The sequence below is a fragment of the Vombatus ursinus genome, unplaced genomic scaffold, assembly GCF_900497805.2.
Source record: "Vombatus ursinus unplaced genomic scaffold, bare-nosed wombat genome assembly UNPS02014832.1, whole genome shotgun sequence".
NCBI classification, from domain to species: Eukaryota; Metazoa; Chordata; class Mammalia; order Diprotodontia; family Vombatidae; genus Vombatus; species Vombatus ursinus.
In genome coordinates, this window is record NW_020954610.1 from 17188336 (window position 1) to 17213025 (window position 24690).

The 24690-nt window shown below is 36.9% G+C and overlaps 1 protein-coding gene across 1 annotated transcript in view; it reads right to left on the minus strand.

Moving 5' to 3' along the window:
• The window catches only part of SUSD1 (sushi domain containing 1), a 327082-nt gene that overhangs the window by 12903 nt on the left and 289489 nt on the right, over positions 1–24690 (minus strand). Inside the window, exon 17 of the mRNA XM_027839015.1 lies at positions 15647–15740. Coding sequence (XP_027694816.1) covers positions 15647–15740 — 94 coding nt within the window. The remainder of the gene's footprint in view (positions 1–15646; positions 15741–24690) is intronic.

Below are 24690 nucleotides of genomic sequence, written 5' to 3' on the forward strand. Positions count from 1 at the left end.
CAGGAAACATGAACTCTGAGTTATTTTCCTAATCTAAGGATTTGATTGCACTAAAACACCTACCTTATTTCACATAGTTTCCTGTCAGACCAACACCATGAATCTTTCAGGTGGGTAAGGAAAGGGTCAAAGGCAAACCATGGGACAAAACAAAGCTAACTAGTCCCCATGGGGATGACCTACTCATTCGAAAAGTGCTCTGATCAACTGAACTCTCACTAGAGGTGATATAATTACAGGGGTCATGGGAGCATATTGGGCCCTCTTGGCCACAGAAACTTTTGACTCTAACAGAGCCTAATGTATGGTTCTGAATTGAATATTACTGAATTGAAACCCCAGAAAAACTATCCAGACATTCCAGACACCAATTATTTCTCTTTCCCTTTACCACCACAATGAAACAAATCAGTTATTGAACACTCAGATAACACTCAATTAACAAAGATGGTATTGGAAAGGCTATGAGAAGTCAGGAACACTAATATACTGTTGGTGGACTTATGATTGATCCAACCATTCTGGAAGCAATTTGGAATTATTAGAGATAATTAAACTAGTAAGATCCTTCAACCCTTTGATACTAGACATGTACGCCAAAAAAGGACAACGACAGAAAGAAAGATCCCACATATATCAAAATATTCATTTTTATAACAGAAAAAATAGAAGACAAAATGGAAGAAATGATGCTATATGAATGTAAAGGAAAACTATTACATTGACATGAAACAAAAAAGAAAAGGAAACCAGAAAAGCATAGGAAGAGTTGCTGATCAAGAATGAAGTAAGCAAAACCAGGACAATACATAAAAACTATAATAGTATAAATGAAAACTATATTAAAAGGCAATAAGAATGGGGCAGCTTGGTGGCACAGTGGATAGAACTCTGGCCTTGGAGTCAGGAGGACCTGAGTTCAAATATGGGCTCAGACACATAACACTCACTAGCTATGTGACTCTGGGCAAGTCACTTAACCTCAATTGCCTCACACAAAAAAAAAGGCAATGAGACCTGTAATCTTGGGCTCATTGATATGAAAATAAGAGATGCTAATCCAGAATCTACTAAATGTAGACATTGGAGAACTAGGGTTTCTGGAATTACTTGGTAGAGATTTCTGGGAGAAAGGCATTTGAAGGAGAGAAGCTGGGTTGAAAGTGAATGTTCAGAATTTACCCTCTATCTTAGAAACACATGGTTTGGTGCTTTTCAGTCAGAGCATTTTACTCTCAAACTATCCCCTCCTGAGGGACTGTAACGAGATGATGGCATCGTTGCTAAGTTGGTGATTGGAATATTTACTACACTGATCAGATCATGTTTGATAAGAGAGCCCAACTGCCCCTCAAATGCAACTTCCTTTTCCTGTGTGAGTCCAAGTCTGGGAAAGAAAACAGCTGTCATTAATTGCCTTACTCCTCTAGGGTTTCAACTCAACTCTTCCTAAAGAGAGCACAAGACAGGAAAAACCTCTTGTTCTCTCTCCTCTTGGCCTTGTTTTTTTTCCCTTGATTTCACTTACATCTTCTGATATAAAGGAAATAGTAGACGTTAATCTGTGTTGTATGTTTAATGTTATAGGACCACTGTTTGTTTGTTCTGACTTCTATACCCCCAGCACTTAACAAGTGCCTGGTACATGGTAGGCATTTAATAAATGCTTGTTTACTTGACTTGGATAAATATGGGTAAAACAGAAGATAGATCCAGCTTCATTGAGAGGCACAGGAAGGTGTCAGAGTAATGATTACTTACCCCTGGAATTACAAACCTTATGGTGTCAATTTGAGTTAATCTTTAACCAGATCAAAGTGGATTTATAGGAGAGAGTGTAAGCAGAAAGAGATTAATAATTTAAATCCAATCTAACCCTTCGATGTGGTAGAAGAATATTTTTGATCCAGCCAGAATCTATGTGCATTTCCATGTGTACTGTGTAGGTTCTCTATTGGATCCTTTACAGGTGAATACTTTGTTTCAGTCAGTCAATAAATGTTTATTAAGAGCCAGGCTCTGTGCTAAGTGCTGGAGATAAAAAGAAAGGAAAAAGACAGTCCCTTCTTTCAAGGAGTTCACAGTCTAATGAGGGAGATAATGTGCAAACAACTATGTACAAACAAGCTATATACAGCAAATAACCTACAGAGGGAAGGCACACTCTTCCAACTTACAATAGGTGATGGAGTCAGCAGCAGCAACATAATAACTAACATTTACATAGCACTTACTTCATGCCAGGCACTGTGCTAAGCACTTTACAATAATTATCTCACTTGTTCCTCACCCCAACCCTGAGATTTTCACTATTTTATAGATGACAAAATAGGTTAAATGACTTCCCCAGTCTAAGGCCAAATTTGAATTCAGGTCTTCCTGACCCCAAGCCAGAAGTGATATCCACTGCACTACTTAACTACCCACACCTCTCACAGATATCTATATTATATGTAGGGGCTCCCTCACCCAATACATACATAAATAAGTGCAGATATATGTAAAATATGTACATATTTACATATATCTGAATATAGGTGTAATATATAACATGCTGGTAGGTATCTAGCCCATATTACAAGAGAGGAAAGGATAAAACACATTTCTCTCTTTACAGAAAAGAAGGTGATTGCAGGTGCAAAATGTTGCATATACTAGTGTATGTGGTTACTATGGTGATTGGTTTTGGTTGACGGTTTTTCTTTATTACTAGGAGAGTTTATTGGTATGTTTCAGGAAATGGCTACAACTTAAAAAACTAAAGGCATGAATAATTTTTTTAGAAAAAAAGTAAGGGTATTAAAAATATAATGAAATGGGAAAAATTAAATGTCATATAGTTAGTTAAAGAAACTACTTCAAGATTCATTATTTTTTATCTATAAGTCATCTATAAGTAAAGATATGGTCCTTTTGTTTGCTTCTTATGATGCTTCCATCTATAAGCAAACACCAGGCAATTCAAAGAAAATTTTACTATGGGCAAAGGAAGTATTAATATTAAAGGCAGTATTAGCATTAGTTAGTATTAAAAGCAAAGGTGGCCCTCAAAGTGTTTAGTTCAAAATTTAACATAAGTCTTTATCAAAAGCTCACCAGGTAGAGAGAAATAAAATAATAGAGAAATAAATACCTAATGATTTCTTCTCCAGGGCCATATAGTTTTTCTGTTGGGATTTTTTTTCTTCCAAAAAACAAATAGTTAATATAATGGAAGGAGGAGGAGGAGTGCTAGGTTTGGAGTTAAAGGACCTGACTTTGAATATCACCTCAGTTACTTACTATCTGTGTGATCTCGGACCAAGTTAGGTCTTCTCTCTTAAGATTTAATTTCTTCACCTGTATAATGAGGGAGTTGGACTCTAACAGACCTATTATTCACACTCTTCTTTGTCCCCTGCAATCTGGCTATCCCATTATTCAACTGAATTTCTCTCCAAAGTTGCCAATAGTCTTAATCACTCAGTCAAATGGCCTTTGATAAATCCTCACTCTTGTTTTCTCTACTGCCACATTTGACACTGTTGACTATCCTCCCCTTCTTTATTGATTTACATTCAATAAAGAAATTAAAAGTATTTTGAAATAAAAACACAGGAGTCAAGAAAAAGGGACATTATAGCCAAAATACAGAGCTTTCAAGTAAAAGAAGAAAAAAAAACCTGCAAGCAGTCAGAAAGAATTCAAGTACTAAGAAGTCACAGTAAATCGTCACACAAAGCAGCTACCATTATAAAGGAATGAAAAGTTTGGAATATGATATTTATGAGGGCAAAAGATTTTGGCTTACAACCAGTAGCTTATCCAGAAAAACTGAAGGGATGGACCTTTAATGTAATAGAAAATTTCCAAACAATTCTTTTTTGGGGGGGGGGGGAACTGGGGTTAAGTGACTTGCCCAGGGTCACACAGCTAGTAAGTGTCAAGTGTTTGGTCTGAGGTCGGATTTGAATTCAGGTCCTCCTGACCTCAGGGCTGGTGCTCTAACTACTGCACAACCTAGCTGCCCCCAAACATTCTTAATTAAAAGATCAGAGCTGTGTAGAAACTCTGAAATTCAAAGGCAGGAGTCGAGAGAAAAACAAAAAAAGATAAAATTTAGTCACAAATCATAAAGGGATTAAATTTTGAGGTGGGAAAATGATACACATTCCCCCTCAGGACTCTTATCTTCATCAAGGGTCTTAACAGGAGACTAAATTAAAGACAGAGGGCCGGAGAGTGATTTTCAAAGTAAAGGTAAGAGGAAATGAATATACTTAATAGGTGAGGGAGAAATGAAAGATGATAAAAATGTTCTCTCATAATCAGGATGCACAAGTAGAAAACTATACAAATGAGGAGGAAGGAGTGGGTAGTATACTTGAACTTCATTTTCATCTGAACTGAAGGGAAGAATACTTATACACAGCTGGGTACAAAAATTCATTCTGACTCAACAGAGAAACAGGAAGGAAAGAAGATAACAAAGCAGAGGGGAGAAGAGGGAAGGTACCTTAGATCTAGGGAAAACAAATTCTAACTTAAAAGATGGACTGTGTAGAACGGTTTATAAAGAAAGAAAGAAAAGATTAAAACCTATGAATGTGTTCCAGGTAAGGGAAAAAGAAGAGGGGAAGTGGAACAGAAGCAAAATGCCTCAAACCTAGAGAACTGCTGTTGAGTACACTCTCTCTCTCCCTCACTACCTTTTTCTTTATAATGAGGGGGCAGGAAACAAAGAGAAGCTAAAGTATAAGCAAACTGAATTACGAAAGTATACAATCATGACTGCAAATGCAAACGGGATGAACTCATCCATAAAATGGAAGAGGATAGACTCCAACAATATATTTTTTAAAATACTTGGAACAGGAGGATGCACAAAGAGTCAAAGAAGGGGTTGGATAAAAATCTATTATGCTTCAGCTAAAGTAAAAAATACAGAGATGGTAATCATGATTTCAGATAAAGCAAGAGGAAACATGGACTTAAAAGTTAAATAGGAAAATTACATTATGTTAAAAAGTATCATAGATAATGAAATAATATCAATACTAAACCTATGTGAACCAAATGACACAGAATCTAAATACTTAAAGAAAAAGTTAAATGATTTGCAGGTATAAATACTGAGTAAAACGACAATATTTGAGTGCCTCAATTTGCCCCATTCAGAGTCAGATAAATTTAACTAAAAGATAAACAAAAGTTGAGGACCTGCATAGAATTTTAGAGAAGATAGATGTACTAGACTTTTGGGGATTATTTAATGGCAGTAGAAAAGAGTATACCTATTTCTCAGCTTTGTGTGTCACCTTTAGAAAAACTGACAATATTAAGATATAAGATCCTCATAAACAAATACAAAAAAGGATTATTAAACACATCTTTTATAGAACACAATGCAATAAAATTGTATTTAATAAGGAATTAAAGAAACACTGAAGGAACGATAAAAAATTAACTGGAAACTAAGTAATTGAATGTTAAAGAATAAGGGGATCAAAGAATAAAGCATAGAATCAGTTGATAATTTCATTAAAGATAGTGACAAAAATGGGACAGATCAATGAATTAGGCATGGAACTAAAAAAAAAATGAGAAAACCAATAAATTAAAATCCTGCAATTAAACACCAAAATCTAAGAAGAGATTAAAAAAATTGAAAGCAAAAAACCTCACTGAATTAATAAATAAAACTAGGAGCTGATTTTTGGAAAATAAATAAACTAATAAAATAAACCATTAGTTAATTTGATGTTTTTAGAAAGGAAAAGAGAAAATCCAATGACCATTATCAAAATATAAACAGTCTACTGACAAACTATGAACAAATAAAAGAAATTATTAGAAATTATTTCACCTAATTCTATGTTAATAAAACTGAAAATCTAAACAAAACAGATAAACATTAACAAAAATATATAAAGGCCCAGGTTAACAACCAAAAAAAAAGAAGAAGAAGAAGAAGAAAAATTAAAGGACTTAATCTCAGAAAAAAGAAACTTAAAAAAAATTATTCATTTATTTATTTATTTTTAGTTTTCAACATTCACTTCTACAAGATTTTGAGTTCCAAATTTTCTCCCTATCTTGTCCCTCTCCCAACGACAAGACCGAGTGCATTCTGAATACCCTTTCCCCTAATCTGCCTTCCCTTCTATCTCCCCCCCTCTTCCCTTATCCCCTTCTTCTTCTATTTTTCTGTAGGGCAGGATAGCTTTCTATACCCCACTGCCTGTATATCTTATTTTCCAGTTGCATGTGAAAACAATTTTTTAACATTTGTTTTTAAAACTTTGAATTCCAAATTTTCTCCCTTCCTCCCTCCCCACCCACCCTCATTGAGAAGGCAAGCAACTCAATACAGGTTATACTTGTGTAGGCATGCAAAACACTTCCATAGTGGTCTTGCATTAGAAAATTAACTATATTTCCCTTCATCCTATCCCACCCACCCATTTATTCTATTCTTTCTTTTGACCCTGTCCCTCCTCAGAAGTGTTTGCTTCTGATTATCCCCTCCCCAAATGTGCCCTTCCCTCTATCATCCTCCCCCCCTTTTATCTCCTTCCCCCCTATTTTCCTGTAGGGTAAGATAGCAGAAAAAAGAAACCTAATAAGCTGTAAGTGAGCTTCCAAAGGAGAAAAAAACAAACAAACCCTGGGACCATATTGATTTATGAATGAATTCTATCAAACATTTAAAGAACAATTAATTCTAATACTACAAAATCTGTTTAAAAAAAAAAGGAAAAGAAGGTATTCTACCAAAATCTTTCTATGATACAAATATTATCGTTATATTTAAAACCAGATACAGTCTAAGCAGAAAAAAAGAAAATGACAGACTAATCATATCTCTAATGAATGTTTATGCAAATATTTTAAATAAAATATTATCAAGGAGACTAGGACAACATATCACAAATATTACATACTATGCCATGTTTGACTTATATCAGGAATATAGGGCTAGTTCAATATTAATTAGGAAAATTATAAACAATAAGAACAACCAAAAAAACATGATTATATAGACGCATAAAAAACTTTTGACAAAATACAATACCCATTTATTTTTTAAAAACACACTAAAAAGCATAAAAATAAATGAATATTTCCTTAATATGGTAAGAAGTGTTTAACAAAAAACAATAACCAGCACTGTCTGTTGTGCTGATTCCAAAAACATCAAGGGAAAAATAAGAATATCCATCATTATTATTACTATTCAATATACTTGCTAGAAATGTTAGCAACAGTGATAAGAAAAAGAAACTGAGGGAATAATCATAAAAAAGAGGAAAGAAAATTTTTGAGTTTTTTTGCAGATGAGAAAACTAGAGAGATAACTAAAAACATTTGAAACAACTACTTCAGCAAAATTTCTGGATATAAAATAAAGCTATATTAATCATTACAGCATTTCTGTATATTACCAACACTATCTAGCATGAAGAGATATAAATGGAGATTCTGTTTAAAATAACTACATATAAAATAAATTGTTTGGGAGTCTATTTGCCAAGACACAAAAACTATATGAAGATAACTACAAAAAATTGTTTACAATTGAAGAAATATTAATTGCTTATGGGGAGGCTGAGCCAATATGATAAAAATAACACAAATGCCTAAATTAATTTACTTATTTAGTGCCCTAACAAAGTTACTCAATGATTATTTTATAGAGATAGAAAAGATAATAAAATTAATCTGGAGAAATATATTATCAAGAATCTCAAGGGAAATTATGAAAGAAAGCAGAAAGGAAAGGGTCCTAGACATGCCAGATATCAAAGTGTATTACAAAGCAATTATCACCACAACAATTTGGTACTGGTTAAGAAACAGAGAAGCTGATCAGTAGAACACATTGGGTGCACAACATACAGAAGCAAATAAGCTCAGTAATTTGAGAAATGAAAATTAAAATTACTCTGAGATTCTACCTCATACTCATCAGATTGGTAAGTTTGGGGGGGGGAAGGAAGATGACATGCTGGAGAGCCTGTGGGAAAACAACTACACTGATGTATACTGAACTTAATAAACTTAAAGGTGCTTAATAAATGTAAATGCTTGTTAATGTTGGTGAAGCTGTGAACTACTCCAAGTTATTCTGAAAACAATTTGGAGCTATGTCCAAAAGTTATTACTCTGTGCATATCCTTTAACGTAGTGATAACTCCTCTAGAGATCAGGGAAAGAGGAAAGGATCTGTACGTGCAAAAATATTTCTAGCAGCTTTTTTTTTGCCGGGACAAAGAATTAGAAACTGAAGTGGTACTTATCAACTGGAGAATGGTAGTGCAAGTTTTAGACCTTTAAATCCTCTTTATTAACTGATCCTTCCCTACATTTTCAGTCTTCTTCCACTTTACTCCCCTCCACATATTCTTAGATCCAATGACACTGATTTCCTTGCTAATTTTTGAACATGATACTTTATCTCCCAAGTTTTTACTGGCTATCTTTCATGCCTGGAAGTCTCTTCTTCATCTCTGCCTCCCGACTTCTTTCAAGTCTCAGCTAAAGTCACATTTTCTGCATGAAACCTTTCCCAGTCCTCCTTAATCTTAGTGCCTTCCCTCTAAAACTACCCCTAATTTATCGTATATAGATAGAGGGTTTTCTTCCCCATTAGACTGTGAGTTCCTTGAGAGAAGGACTTATCTTTTTTCTTTCTCTGTATTTCCAGCACTCAGCACAGAGCCTGGCACAGTCAGCACTTTATTGACTGAGTGAAACAAAGTAAAGGATCTAATAAAGAACCTGCACAGTACACATGGAAATGCACATCAGTTCTTGACTGTATCAAAAATATTTTTCTACCACAAGGCAGGGTTTGATTCATTTTAAGTTATTAATCTCTTTATGCTTATACTCTCTCTTGTAAATTCACTTTGATCTAAAGATTAACTTAAAGTGACACCAAAAGGTGAGAGCAGTTCTTTGTTTTATTTTTTCTTTCCTTTCTTTGTATCCCTAGTGGATGGGACAGTGTCTGGTACACAGTAGGTGTTTAATAAATCCCAGTAGACTGACTAATGTAGAATGCTTTAAGAAATGATAAAGATGGTTTCAGAAAAATCTGAGAAGGCTTAAATGAACTGATATAAAGGGAAGTGAGCAGAACCAGTAGAACAATTTATTAAGTAACAACAGTATTGGAAAGACAAATAACTTTGAAAGACTCAGGAAATTCTGACCAACACAATGACCAACCATAATTCCAGATGACTCATGATGAATCATGCCACCCGCCTCCTGACAGAGAAATGATGGACGCAAAATGCAAAATGATACATATTTTTCTGGATGTGGCCAATGTGGAAATTTGTTTTACCTGACTGCATATGTTTGTAACAGGTTTTACTTTTCTTTCTTTTTCAGTGGGGGTGAGAGAGGTAGGAGGAAGAGAAGGCAGATTTTCATTGATTGAACAAAGTAAAACTTAATTTAAAAAAACTAAGCAGCTCATTACCAGAGTTTCAAATGCTACTTACTAACTGTATGATGTTAGGTGAGTTATTTCACACCTCTGGACCTCACTTTCCCCAATTATAAAATGGAAAGAGTGGACATGATCCAACATAGAGGCAGCAGAGTACAGCAGAAAGAGCACCACTGACTCCAATCAGTGGACCTGTTTTCAAATCCTACCAAGGTGTGTGATCTAAGCAAAGTCATTTAATCTCCCTAAGCCTCATTTTCCTCATCTGTAAAATAAAGGGATCGAACTAGATGACTTCTAATGTTCCTTCCAGCTCTACATATATAATTCTATGTTCTCTAACTTTCTTCCAGCCACTGTCTGTGATCCTGAAAGTGACAGAGTGATGTTTTTGTTTTTCTAATTTTTCATGGAAAACTCAGTGTTGCTATTTCCATATTTTTGCAACTGTACCTAAAAGTCCCTGGGAAGTGAATTATCTTAGGTGTTTGTAGATGTGTATTTATATATAGATGGCATAGCAGATAGAATCCTGGGCTAGGAATCAGGAAGATTCATCTTTGTGAGTTCAAATCCGGTCTCGGACACTTACTAGCTGTGTGATCCTTTGGCCAAGTCAATTAACCTTGTTTGCCTCAGTTCTTCATCTGTAAAATGAGCTGGAAAAGGAAATGGCAAACCACTCAATATCTTGGTCAAGAAAACCCCAAATGGGGTCACAAAGAGTTGGACACAACTGAACTGAATTTAACAATATATGTGTATCTATCTATCTATCTATATATATATATATACTCATATAAGCACAATGCATACATATGAACAAAGATATACATATATGTTACTTCATGTGCATATGTTATTTTAAAGTGTATATGCATATATATGTTTTACATACTGAATGTCATGTGTATATCTTATTGAGCAGAAACAACAAAAACTTTATAAGGAAATGTGATTTTCCTTTTATTTAAAACTGTTTTTCAGCTCCTTTTCTGAACATAAGAACAGATTTAAGGTAAATGTTGTCATGTGGGAAAGCTATGACCCATGAGATTATTAATAAATAAGCTAATTTTTGTGAGGAGGGAAAGCTACATAAGTAAATATTCTTTGTTTTATTGTGCTGGCAAAAGGTTCTTAAATTCTATTTCCACTTTAGACTATTGGCACATGTCACAAACTCCTCCCATATAGGGCCCAGCTTAAGATACACTTATAAAGGTTAATGATTTGACCAAGCTCATTGTTACAAAGGTTAGCAACCAAAAGGAGTGACAATTTATACGGTATAGTCTCCTCCTCCCATTTCCCTAAAAGCACTGGTCTTGGAACATGGAGTGTGATATGAGGGAAAGTGCACTGCACATCAAGTCAAAAAAATCTGAGTCGAAGCCATGATTGCAGGATGCAGTCCTAATAAGCTTAGAGGTCCCACTGTTGTTTTCTACCCAGGAAAGCTGGGAAGTTGGCCTACAGCAAAACTATGATACAAAAGTAGATTGACTGCACTCCTATGGAGTCATTTAGGCTGGGGGGCTAGGTTTGAGTATACACCCCCAACTGCTGGAAGAGCAAGTCTTCCCTGAAACTGGTGGAAAGGGTGGGAGACCTGTTCAGGTAGTCAATGGAACAACCTGGGGCTTTCTCTTCAGTCTGTCTCCCATGGGCTTCACTTGTCTTTGCTACACCTAGTAGATGGAAAGGTCCTTCAGGACAGTGAAAAATAAAAATATTGGCCACATCCAGAAAAATATTATATCATCTTTTCTCTGTCAGGAGGCGGGAGGCATGTTTCATCATGAGTCATCTGGAATTATGGTTGGTCATTGTGTTGGTCAGAATTTCCTCTTTCAAAGTTATTTGTCTTTCTAATACTGTTGTTATTGTATAAATTGTTCTCCTGGTTCTGCTCACTTCCCTTTATATCAGCTCATTTAAGCCTTCTCAGATTTTTCTGAAACCATCTTTATCATTTTATCACTATTAAAGCATAATAGTATTCTAATAAGTATATTAGTCAGTTAACTGGGATTGATTAAACACCTACTGTGTACCAGGCACTGTTCTACACACTAGGGATATAAAGAAAAAATAAAACAAAGAACTGCTCTCACCTTCTTGTGTCACTTTAAAAAAATCTCTTATTTTTGTCTTTGTTCATTTCAGTGCCTGATACGCTTATTGAATTGAATCAAATTGACAGACCCATTTTAGCCCTGAATTTCCGCATCCACTATTTTAATTACAAACTGATTAGAAAACAAAACATTGTTTACGACACCAGGGAGGGGACAAGGTCACCTTTTTTACCCAGTGGACTAGAAGGTTATTGTTCTGAAGTTAGAAAACAGGACACACACACACACACACACACACCCAGGAGAGACACACACAAGCACACACACACACACACACACACACACCCAGAAGAGACACACACACACACACACACCCCTGACAGGCTTTTCACCATGCCAGTATCAGTAAGGCATCAAAGGGAGGGATAGTGTACAAAAGCAAGAGTGGCTGAGTCAGGCAGTCATCTATGACTATATCAGCACATTAGAGCCAGGCAGGGAGAAGGAAAGCCAGCAGCTACATGAAAAATACTAAACACTGGGAATTAGATTGATTCAGACAGGTGGTTAACTTTCCCCACTGCTCTACATTTTCAGTTCCTGATCTGCTCCTAATTTCCAGCATGGAATCCTGGTTCTTACAGCTGGTCTTTCCACTCATCTCAGTCCCTTTCATTTAGGGACCACAGACATTAATACTTTATTTTCTGGTTCACAGTCTTCATGCTTCAGATCTACTTCCTCTCTCTCAAGTAGACACTGCCCTCCTCTGCCAACTTCTCCCTTAATCTGCCCCATTCATTGGCATTTGTCAGTCCTGTCTTAGGTAGGCTGTGGCACCTTCCATCCCTCAAGTATCTGTGATAACTTCTGTCGTAGATATTTCCCTACATACCAAAGAGGCTCATTGGACATAGACTTGGAGCTGGAAAGGCACCTTAGTGGGTTGTCTAGTCCAGATCCCTTGGTTAACAGATGAAGAAATAATAATAACCAATATAACATTTTAATGTTTTGCAAAGTACTTTGCACATGTTATGTCACCTGAGCTTCACATCAACCTTGTGAGTTTGTTGTTGCTGCTAAATCATTTTCAATCATGTCTCCATTTGGGGTTTTCCTGGCAGAGATACTAGAGAGGTTTGCCATTTCCTTCTCCAGCTCATCTTACAGATGAGGAAACTGAGGCAAACATGGTTAAGTGATTTGCCCAGGGTCATAGCTAGTAAGTGTCTGAGGCCAGATATGAAATCAGGAAGATAAGTCTTTCTGAGTCTAGGCCCAGTACTCTATCCACCTCGCCACCTAGCTGCACTGTGAGATATATGATATGATTAGCCTCATTTTGAAGATGAACACATGAGGTTAAAAGCAGTTAAGCTCTGGATCACACTACTAGTGAATGCCTGAATTGGTATAGTCTTCCTAACTCTAGGTACAGCTGAAGGTACCACCTCCACTGGTTGAGGCAATATTTACTCAACTGGAAGTTCCCTATACTAAAGAAGTCATAAGTAATCCCTATCACTAAGATGGCCTGCAAAAGGCAATCTAAGTCATGGTACTACATCCACTATGCAACTTATTTGAAACTGAGTTTATGAGAGGCAGTATGGCACAACAGATACAGTATAGGACCTGGAGTCAGGAAGAACATGGATCAAATCAGACCTCTTATATTAGCCATGTGTCAATTCATATAACCTCTCAGAGAAAGGAAATCAGAGCTAGAGAGGACTTTGAAAGTCATCTAGTCTAACCCTTCCACTATACAGAGAAACAGACTGAAGCCAAGAGAAGCTAAGGCCAAGGTTACATAGGCTAGTTAGTAAAACTAGCATTTCAAATCAGATTGTCTGACGCCAAATACATTGTTCTTTCCATTATACCATATTATGAACTCACATGTGTTAGCCTGGTTTTAAAGCATAAAGGGAAAGAATCTTTGTTTTGAGGGCTGACATTTATGCCAAGTCTGGCAAATCTTTTCAAAGGAAAAGTTGGAGGACTCAAAAGGTAGTCCAGGAGTACACTAGAGTCCCTCCAACAAACCCACTGCAATCTATTAACACCTTGTCCAGGAAGAGTTCAACTACACATTCTAGACAAGGGGTAAAGGAAAACGAGGAAGGCAGAAGAGGAAACATACCTTTCCTTCCCTGTTACTTCCCTAACGTAATTATCTCACTCTACATGCATGCATATGCCAAAAAGAGGAAGAATAACTCTAATTTTGTATCTGTCTGTGAGTCCTTTGCACCTTCTGCATTTTCTGTGGGGCGAAATAAACACAGTCTTGGACCTGATCATATAGGATCGTATAGGAAAATGATGAACATGTGTGTAGTATAGACCTAGACATGTTAGCAGGTCAACAAACATTTACTAAGCACCTACTATGTTCCAAGCACTGTGCTAAGCCTTAGATATGAGCTATATTCATTGATTTTCCTAGAGCAAACTTTGGCTAGGCAGCTAGGTGTCACAGTGGATAGAGAGCTGTGCCTGGAGTCAGGAAGACTCATCTTCCTGAGTTTAAATCTGGCCACAGACACTTACTAGCTGTATGATCCTGAGCAAGTCACTTAACCCTGTTTGCCTCAGTTTCCTCATCTGTAAAATGAGCTGGAGAAGGAAATGGGAAACTATTCCACCAGAGTCTGCCAAGAAAACCCCAAAAGGGCTCAAAGAGAGTCAGACACAACTGAAAATGAATGAACAACAACAAACTTTGAGTGTAGGCTTAAAGAGTTAATGAGGACAGTTATTTTGAAGAAGCCCTTTGAGATTAACCCTGGACCATTGTAGGCCCCAGGTTTCACAACCCATTGACTGCATCACATTCTTTGTGGTAACTGTATTATTTATAGTTTTCCTTCATGGTTCATATAACTCTAGTTGTTCTACTCTCCTTCCTCAAATATTCACATATATACTTATCCATTTACACAATGTATCCCTCCACTAGTAGAATGTAAGCTCCTTAAGGCAGGAACTATTTTTGCATTTTGTTTTCATATTATCATTGCCTAGTATAGTACCTTGCACACAACAAGTGCTTAATAAATGCATATTAGCTTGGACTGGATTATCAGGACTGTGAAAGGCCATCACTGCTCTCTTCCTCCGTCACATACACTTTCCATTCTTTCTGACAAAAGGTCAATTCAACGAGCTTTTACCAAGTACCCACTATGTGTAATACAATATGCTAGGCATGGGGGGATAAAAAGTTCAGTAGGCCACAGTATTTCTCAGGGGGAATAGAAGGGGATAGGCATTTATTAAGCATCTACTATGTGCCAGACACTGTATTAAGCACTTTACAAATATTATCTTATTTGATTCTCACCACAACCCTGCAAGGCAAATGCTATTATTATCTTCCCCATTTTACAAGGCAGACTTGCCTAGGGTCACATGGCTAGTAAATGTCCAAGGCTGGATTTGAACTCAGATCTTCCTGACTAAGGCTCAGTATCCTATCCATTGAATCACCTAGCTGCCCCAGGGGGCTTCCAATATAATAATGTGAGAAAAATACCTATCATACAGAATAGTGTGAAAGTACAGGATGGGAACAAACAAATGCTTTACCTGAGTTCAAAGGAATTAATGATTTCTTCTGGCTGGCAATCCAGGAAAATTACATGGAAGAGATGGAGACTTAGGTAAACTTTGAAAGGTGGGTACTATTTCCTTAAAGGGAGATAGTAGGAGAAGGCATTCCAAGAGCAGAGAAGGGTGTGAGCCAGACATGTTTGAAGACTATCAAGCAAATTATACTGATAAGATTGTTGGGTATATGATGTTAAATAATTTTTTTTTTGCCATTGGTCATGGTTTGGTCCCACCCTTTATTTCTATTAAATGGACTCTGTTCCAATCCCTCCTTAATTTTCTTGGAAAAACTTCCCATTAGACTGTGAGCTCCTTGAGACTAAGGATTGGCTTTTACCTTTCTTGATATCCCCAGAATTTAGCACAGTGCCTAGCACATCGTAAGCATTTGTTGAGTTACTTCCCATACGATAACTCTCCACTTATTAACAGAAAACTTAGTAACAAAATCTACTACATCAAATGTTTATATGTTCAGTTCCAACCTGTTTCTCATACATACCACACCACTAAGAAAGAGAGAAGCACTAAGATGACCACAGCAGCTACAGATCCCAATCCGACACCCATCATCTGTGGCAAAGTGAGAGATGAATCTGAAAGACAAAGGCACAGACTCAGTTGAGCATCAACTAAATATATAAAAATTCACTGTGTTTCTCAAACGACTCAAGATAAGGAACTCATTTATTGAAGAGAAAGAAATTCAAGGCAAAATTCCTACTCTCAAGGCACTTGTCATCTAACCGAGGAGGCAACAAATAATGAGATTATTTTTAAAATACAAACTTATATATTCAAATAATCTTTCAAAGTTTCATCTTGGGATATAAATGCTCTAATATTGCCAACATAATTAAAATATTTTTGGAACATTCCTTTGGGAATTGTGCTAAGTATTATGGCTATCTGTGATAGTCCCCCTACAAAAGTATAAGACCCTTGAGGGCAGGAATAATGCCTTATCTACATTTTGGATCTCCCCCTATTATAGAGCTCTCCATGCAGTGGGTACTCCTGCATGTTGTACATTCTCCTCAAGATGGCAGACTAAGAGGAAATAGAACATCCCAACTCTCTCACAAGTCTATCAAGAATAAAAATAGAAAATTAGAATGAAAAATGATCAAGAAACACAGTAAATACATTTGGTTAGCCTATATATACTATAAAAGATGTTTAGCCAAAAAAGCCCAGCCTGGAAGTCCGTAACAGAGCACAGAAGTCTTTTAACACATGCACCAGAGGCAAGCCAGGAACTATACTCTAAAAGTCATGAAATTGTTCATACCCTTTGACCCAGAGATATTAAAAGTCTGTATACCAAAGTGATTGAGGATAAAGGAAAAAAGACTCATAAATACAAATACATCTTTGCAGTTTTTTTTATAGAAACAATGGAAGTACACACTAACTGGGAAATGACTAAATAAAAATTATGGTATATAAATGTTTATTAGGTGTCTATTGTGTGCCATTAAAAGTGTTTTTCGACAAGACCAATAACTATGACATTGCCTCATCAAGTTGTCTTCAGAGTCCATTGCTTTAGTTTGGAGAGATCTCAAGAGTTATTCCAGTTCTATAGTTTTTTTTATTTAACTCTGCTCTTCTCCCACAGTTACATGTTAGGATCATATGAGATTTCTTGAAAGTTCAATTACAGAGTGACTATTCTGTCTTTTTGTCCCCAATATCTAGTGCAACGACTTTGTACACAGCAGAAACTTAATAAATGCCTATGCCAACCATCAACCAATCCACCAACAGCCAAAGCCCTGGTAATAACATCAAGTTAAGCATTAAAATAGGAGATTTATGCTCTCCAAAGGTGTTTGCTAATGGTCTGGAGGATGTGCTACATAAGGTCCAAATATATCCTCTAGATGTACTGAACACATAATGCATTGTAACACTATGTGTGCTATATAATAGCATGTGTCTGCATAATAGCAGACATAATACCTGCTAATATCATAGGACTTCTTCAATAAGATACATGATTTTTAAGGAGAACAATCTAACAATCCATGTAGGAAAAATCAAATGGATGCACATGACTGTTGTCCAGATTATATGTCTGATGGTCAGTCTTCTGAGTTAATCCAATAGCATATATATTTGGAGCAGGTACTAAAATATTAAATAGTTTACAACTAGGCCCATAAGTGATCTGAAAGAAGAGGGTAGAGTGAATTAAAACTAAGAAAGTGCAAGGTGCTCTTAAAAATCTCTAATAACCGTAATAACTTAAAAATCTCTAATAATCTCTATTGTTAAAATCTATTTTTGCAACATAAATGTTTTCCTGGTAATGCTGTATGGCTATCAATCTTGGAATATCGCAATCTCTAAAGCAGTAGTTCTCAAAGTGTGGTTCGGGGAATCCTTGCTTTATTTTTCATCATTTGTTATACCTCTTGCCACTATGAGGTCATGAGAATGGGTTTCAGCTTAGATGCGGCAATTAAATCAGCCACCATGGCACTGAGGAAATTAAAAGAACATGTTTCAGGCTCCAAAATATAGATTTGAGAGTCATCTATATAGATGTGATAGCTAATTCAATGAGAGTAAATCAACTCTCTGAGTGGGTAGATGAATCAAGAAAAAAGGATAGGGATGAGGACAAAGTTAGTCTTGGGAAATGCTCATAGTTAAATGTTAAGAAGAATGGTCAGCAAAAGATTGTAGACTTAAAGCTAAGAGAGCCCTAACAGGTTATCAAGACCAACCTCTTCAATCTACAAATGAAGAATCTGAGCCCCAGAAATGTTAATTGATTTGCTCAATATCATACAGGTAGTATAGGGACACGAATTAAGGATCTCTGACTCCAGAATCAGTGTTTTCTCCATGGTACCACAGTGAACTAAAAAGAGAAACAATCAGGAAAGTAAGAAGGAGAAGGCCTAGATAATACAGAAACCAAGAGAAGAGAGATATTCTGTAAGTAGGGGGTGGCCAAGAGTGCATAAACACTGCACAAAGGAGATTGCAAAATGACCTTTGGGTTTGGTTAGAAGGCTACGTGAGGAAACTTAATTCTTTTGAAATATAGAGTAGCAAAATCTTAGAACTGAAATAACTGCAGAGGCCATTTTGTTAACTCATGCCTAAGAATTGCTCTACAATATACCTTATACTTTTGTGATCATCCAAATTTTGTTTCCCTGGCTTTCTTCAAGACTTAGCTCAAATACTACCTTCCGCAAGAGCCTGTTCTGATCTTCAGTTCTGGGGTATCTCCAGTCATCACAAGTTCTCTCCTCTGAGATTACCTTCTGTTTACACTGTATATATCTTATATGTAGCTATTTACATGTTGTCTCTATCATTAGAGTATAAGCTTCTTGAGGACAGGGAAAGTTTACTTTTTTTGTATCCCTCATGCTTAGTAACATGTTTCATACATAGTATGCACTTAATGAATGCTTGTTGATTAACTCACTGGTTGCAGATCTTCAGTGACAGACACAGCTCATTCCACTTCTGAATAGCTCCAACTTTCAGGAAGTTTTCCCTTACATCAATGCAGAATTTTCCTCTCTGCAACTTCCATACATGATTCTTATATCTTTTATTGCCAAGCAGAACAAGCCTAATCTCTCTTCTATGTAATAGTCTTTCAGATATTGGAAGATATTTCCATTTCCCTCCTAATCTTCTATTCTCCAGCTTAAACACCCCAAATTCCTTCAACCATTTCTCACATGATACGATATAAAGGTCTTTCATCTTCTTCACCAAACTTCTCTAAATGGTCTCCCTCTTTTCACTATTTTTCCAATTGGTCAAATGTATATACAGTTATCCCTTCCACATCGTGACTTCCCACATTGCAATTTTGATATATCATGGGTCAGCATAAGAAATTAAATGGGATTTTGGGAGGAGTTTTGCAGAAGCCACAGACTACACACAAAGGCCAGCAGATGACACAGAGCTTATGACCAAATACTTCACCCAAATTTTACAATAAGATACTGTAAACACCCCATAAAAGAAAAAGAAAAAATTCAGACTTCTCCGGTATGAAGAGAGGCCCAAAATATTTTACGTAGATTTTCTAGGGGCACCAAACCCTTAACTCCCTCAATGTGGAAGGGATAATTGTACCTTTTTTTTGGTTTGTTTCTCTTGTCTTCTGTGTGTCCATTTCAAAGTATCTACTTAGTCTTGACTCTCTGATCAGGAATATTTAGAAGTTCTCTATTTCACTAAAGATCCATTTTTCCCCTATAGGATTATACTCAGTTTTTCTGAATAGGTTGTTTTTGTTTATGATCCTATATATTTTGCCTTTTGATGTATTCTATACCAAGCTCTCCTTTTTTATAGTGGCAGGTACCAAATCTCGTATGATCTGACTGGAGCTCCTTGGTACCTGAACACTTCTATTTCGACTGTTGGTAGTATCTACAATTTGACTACAATGTTCCTGGGAATTTTCATTTTGAGCTTCTTTCATGACACGACCAATGGATTCTTTTTATTTTTACTTTTCATCTGGTTCTAAGAGATCTTAGCAGTTTTAATTTATGACTTCTTGAAATATAGTATAGGAGAATTTTTTTTAAAGCGGAGGAGTTGATGTTCAGGTACTCTGATGATTCTTAGATTATCTCTCCTTGACCTGTTTTCCAGGTTAGTTGTTGGTTTTTTTTTTTAATAATACATACTTTTTATTTTCTTCTAGGTTTTTCTAATATTTTGATTTTGCTTTAAATACTTTCAGTTGTCTCACTGAGTCATTATTTTCTGTTTGGATTATTTTAGCTTTCCGGAAGTTCAATTCTTGAGTAAGGTTTATTATATCTGTCCTAAGATGTTAATTCTCCTTGCTGGTTTTCTTCCCTAGCTCTTCCATTTTGTATCTCATTTTGTCTCTCCCAGGAACTCTTGTAGCCCATGTCTCTAGGACATTATTTTCCCCAGGCTCTGCTTGAACTTGTGAAGGAGTTACTTTCTTCCTCTGGGTTTACTTTTTGTGCTACTCTTAGTCCAAGGTATCTCTTCACTGTGTTTCCATTTTCTTCCATTAATTCATATCTAGCATCACGGGCTTGTTCTTGGATCAAACTATACTCCCATAGTACTGGATGGGGCCCTACTTCATCCTGAGGTCAGCAGTAAAGACTAAGCTCCACCTACTAGAGGAAGGTCTGGCTTTGTCTCCTGTTGTGGCTTGAGCCCAGTCCTGGATGTTGGTTAGGCATGAGCTATATGGATGCTGAGTCAGGTGTGGCTCCCTGGATGTTGATCTGGTCCTGTTTCCTGACATAAATGGGCCCTTGGATCACCAACACTGGGTGTTGCTCCTGTCTCCTGCCTCAGATTAGGATGGGGTTGTACTTCTGTCCTGGTCTAGCCCTATGTCCTGACTTGGATAGTACTAGGGTCCCTCAGTATCACCACAATAGGCAATGGGGCTGACCCTATCTCCTGCTTCAGATTGAGCCCCTGGGTTGTCACATATTTGGTGATGGTCCAGCCCTTACTCCTGCCTAGAATGGGGTCCCTGGGTTACCCGAACCTGGATGCTGCTCTGAGTCTTTCTTCTGACAAGATAGGGCTTGAAGATTTCCTGCAGTAGGTGATACTCTAGACCTCTGTCTCTCTATAGGGCCATGCTATTTCACAATTCACCTTCCACCTATCACAACTTGTTTCCACAAGATTCTGGCAGTCCTTTTGTATAGTCCTGAACTGGATTGAGGAGTTCATAGCTGATTCTTCTTTGTTTTCTTCATCTTTGTCCTTTTGATACATTTTTGGATCTTTGCTAGGGTGTTTGTGAGAGATCTGGGCTCTTGCAAGCCTAACACAGCACCATCTTCCTGCTTAAGGACTATTACCTCAAGCCAACTCCTGGGAAATTCATGGTCATAAGACAACAAGTCGACTTTCATTTTATGCCTAGAATGGCCATCTTTATGATTTGACTGATAATCTAGTAAACGTTTAAAAAGAAAACTTTGACCCCAAACTTTCTCGTAACAAAGTTAAACCCCATCACTACCAGCAATGTATCATCAAGGCCTATATTCACAACTCTACTCAAGTATGGCGTTCATGGCAAAAGACTTTTCTGTTTGTAATGATTACATTGGTCTCATCTCATTGATGCATTTTGGAAGAAGCACAGAACTCTTCTTAATGAGACTCCTAGAACACTCTAAGAGCAGAAACTGTGAATCTATTTATAGTCAAGTGTCTGGTGAAGAGGGAGCCTAAAAACTGCAAACCAATAGCCCAGTGACTTAAGAAAGTAGTGAAAATGATAATGGCGTGCCTTTCCTATTGGGACCTGGGTCTCTTAACACCTGGTAGAAAAACCTATCTTGAATGAAGTCAGTTTGCTATGAATGTCTCAAATCCAATTTGATTTCCAAGCTGCACCTGCGTCTCTCAAGGGAACTCTGCCCCCTTCCCCATCGACTTGGCTAGGCTTCTAATATCTTGGCTAATAGCAATTAAACTGAGTCTAGAAATGTCAAGGGACTCTTTGCAGTACCTCTGAAAGAAAAGAGTTACCAAGCTAAGCAACTGAATAACAGACATCATAAGAAGTCATCCTTCTTGAAGAGCCCCTGCGAACACCTGGGGCCCAAATAGCACCAAAACAGAAAGAAACTTGTATGCAGGGTTCTATTTCACTTAGTGATTTAAAAATATTTAGCAAAACAAAGATCTGGTCCCTTTTAGAAACCAAGCTGTAAAATCGAGAAATCATTCACCCTGACAGAGCTTTAAGTGAGTTAGTTTGAAATGAGTGACAAATTCAGGGACTTTCCATGTATCCACTGAGATAGGGGAATTCAGAGAAGCTTGGAGATCTATGCATCTAGGTCATGTGGTCCTCACAAAGAGAAACTAGAGCCCATTAGCAATAGTATTTGGAGAGTGGTAGGAAGGTATTAAAGAAGTAATGAGCATCCTTCTGAATTTATGTGGAGACAGTGGAAGAGTACAGAGAGACCAGGGACCATGAAAAGGCCCTGGAGTTTCCTTAGAGTTTGCAGGGAGACAGTAGCCTTTCTCCAGGTATAAAGGAAAGCAATGTTTACCTAAGCTGAGTTTATAAACAGGAAGTACTAAAGGTAGTTAATTAGTACACAGGAGTTGCTATTTTTATTTACTCTTCTAGCTGACACATTATTTTGATTGTGAAAATAAAACAGAAATAATTTCTTCTTTTGTTTTTTTGGTGGTAAAATGTTTATATTTGTGTAGTGAAAGGAGGTGACACTGAAAAATTATGGTTGGATGCAACAGAAACTTTACATGGAAGAGATTTTTTTTTTCATAATATATTTCATCCCCAGTCCAACAGAGCCCAGACTCTGGGAAAGCAGTTTGTAATGCTTTGTTGAGACTTCAGGCTTTGCCGCTCATCATATTCTCTGGGACTTTAGTCAATCAATCAATCAATAAACATTTGTCAAGCACTTACTATGTGCCAGGCACTGCACTAAGCACTAGAGACACAAAAAGAGGCAAAACAAAGTCCCTGTCCTCAAAGAACTCAAAGTCTAACGAGGGAGACAACAAACAAATATATCCAAACCAGGTAGATACAGGATAAATAAGGAAATAATTAATAGAGGAAAGGCTCTAGAATTAAGAGGGGTAGAAGAAAGCTTCCTGTAGAAGATGGGATTTTAGTTGAGACTTAAAGGAAGCCAGGCAAACCAGAAGGCAGAGTCGAGGAGGGAGAACAGTTCTAAGCATGGGGACAGCCAGGGAAAATGCTCAGAGCTGAGAGATGGAGTGTCTTGTTCATGGAACAGCTAGGAGGCTAACGCCACTGGATCAAAGTAAGTGGCTGTTCAATGAAATATTCTTCTCCTGGCCAAAAGTATAGTGGACCCATAGTTTTGGCTGTACCTTAGAGAAGTTACACATCATTATGGGGAAGTCAGGATTTACTTCTTTTTAGTACTTTTCAATGAAGTCTTTGACTGCAAGCCAACCATGGGCATAAGTGGATATGAATCTCCTGCAGGCCTTGGGCCACCTTGGACCTAAGTTCCCATGCTACAGCTGCCAACATCTTCCCTAGCTACCCCAAAAATAATTTATTGGGGCTTAGTTGGGAGAAGTAGCATCATATAGTAGGAAAGAGCACTGGACTGGAAGTCAGAAAACATCCTTCAAATTCTGGTTGTACCATTTATCATTTGCGTGACCATGAGCAAGCCACACTCTGCTCAATTTTTGTATTTGTTAAAATAGAAGGAAAAAAAGATAATACTTGTACAACTGTAAACTCAAAGTTTTTGTGAGGCTTAACTGAGGTAAAGTATGTAAAGTGTTTTGAAACCCTTAAAGTCTATATAAATAGAAAGTATTACTTTAAAAAATTAATTAATACATGCCCAACATCCTAAATGTAAGAAAATGAAAGTTTATTTGTCCAAGGCGCAGGTCTAATTATGAGGGAAAAAAAGGTTGTTTTTCAACAGAGTTGTCTGTCTTAAGAGTTTATGTGTCTGAGGCATAGGTTTGCTCAAAGATACAAGACAAACAGTTACTTAAGATTCACTTAGTTCTATAACAACAATTACTTACTGTATGTGTGACAAGCCAGAGAACACTGAAGTGAACAGAGGGACACAATGTGCTTCAATGATTTGGATATGAATAACTGGAAGAATATTAACACCAGAATTTTTCTATTTTTATAGGACTAATGTAAGTTACCTGATCAACAAAAGAACATGAAAATTTGGTTATTAAGTTTAAGCTAAAGTGGGGTCATTCCCAGAGAGGAACCAGAATCTGAACCCAGAAAGATAAGAGAGAGATGGAATGGCGGAATTTAGAATTGTGTTATAGAGGGGTCACGATATTACTGAAAACAGGTTCAACTGAGCAAAAGAACAGCTTGGAAGCAAAAAATTGGAGATGTTACCCAGCAGATCAACTAGTTTGACAAAGACATGCTCAGTGTGGTGTTAGAAAAGCACAGCATGGACCAATTCAACTTAGCAGTGGAGGCATCTGCTCAATAGAGAGGCTATGTTCATCAAGGACACATTTTAATAGCAGCCTGAAAAGAAAGGGGACATTGATGCTCACAGTCCTGAGTTGTGAGTTACCCATATCACATAAGTATTCCTCATTTTTTGTTTCCCTGCCAGGTCTATATAAATGTATACCTACTTTTCTCCCACAGATAGTATATTGGTAGGAGAATGTGTCTCAGATTTATGTATAGATTATGATGTATTTATTACTCATGCAATTGTCATATGAATATCTATGATGTTATTATTATTGTTTTTACCTTATCATTAAGTAAATGGTTATATTTGAGATCTAAATGTATCATCATTATAAGTGACTGGTTCTGGGTAAATGGAAGCTGCTGACATGATCTAGGATGAGCGATTTGTGCTGAGTCAGTTAAAAACACAAGACAGCTTCCAACTCAATCTCTTCCTTCAAGTTTCCCATATGGCAAGTAGTACTCTGTCATTGAACTTCTGATAAAATGATGGAGGGAACCCCAAGGCTTCTCCTTAGAGCATGGACTCAACT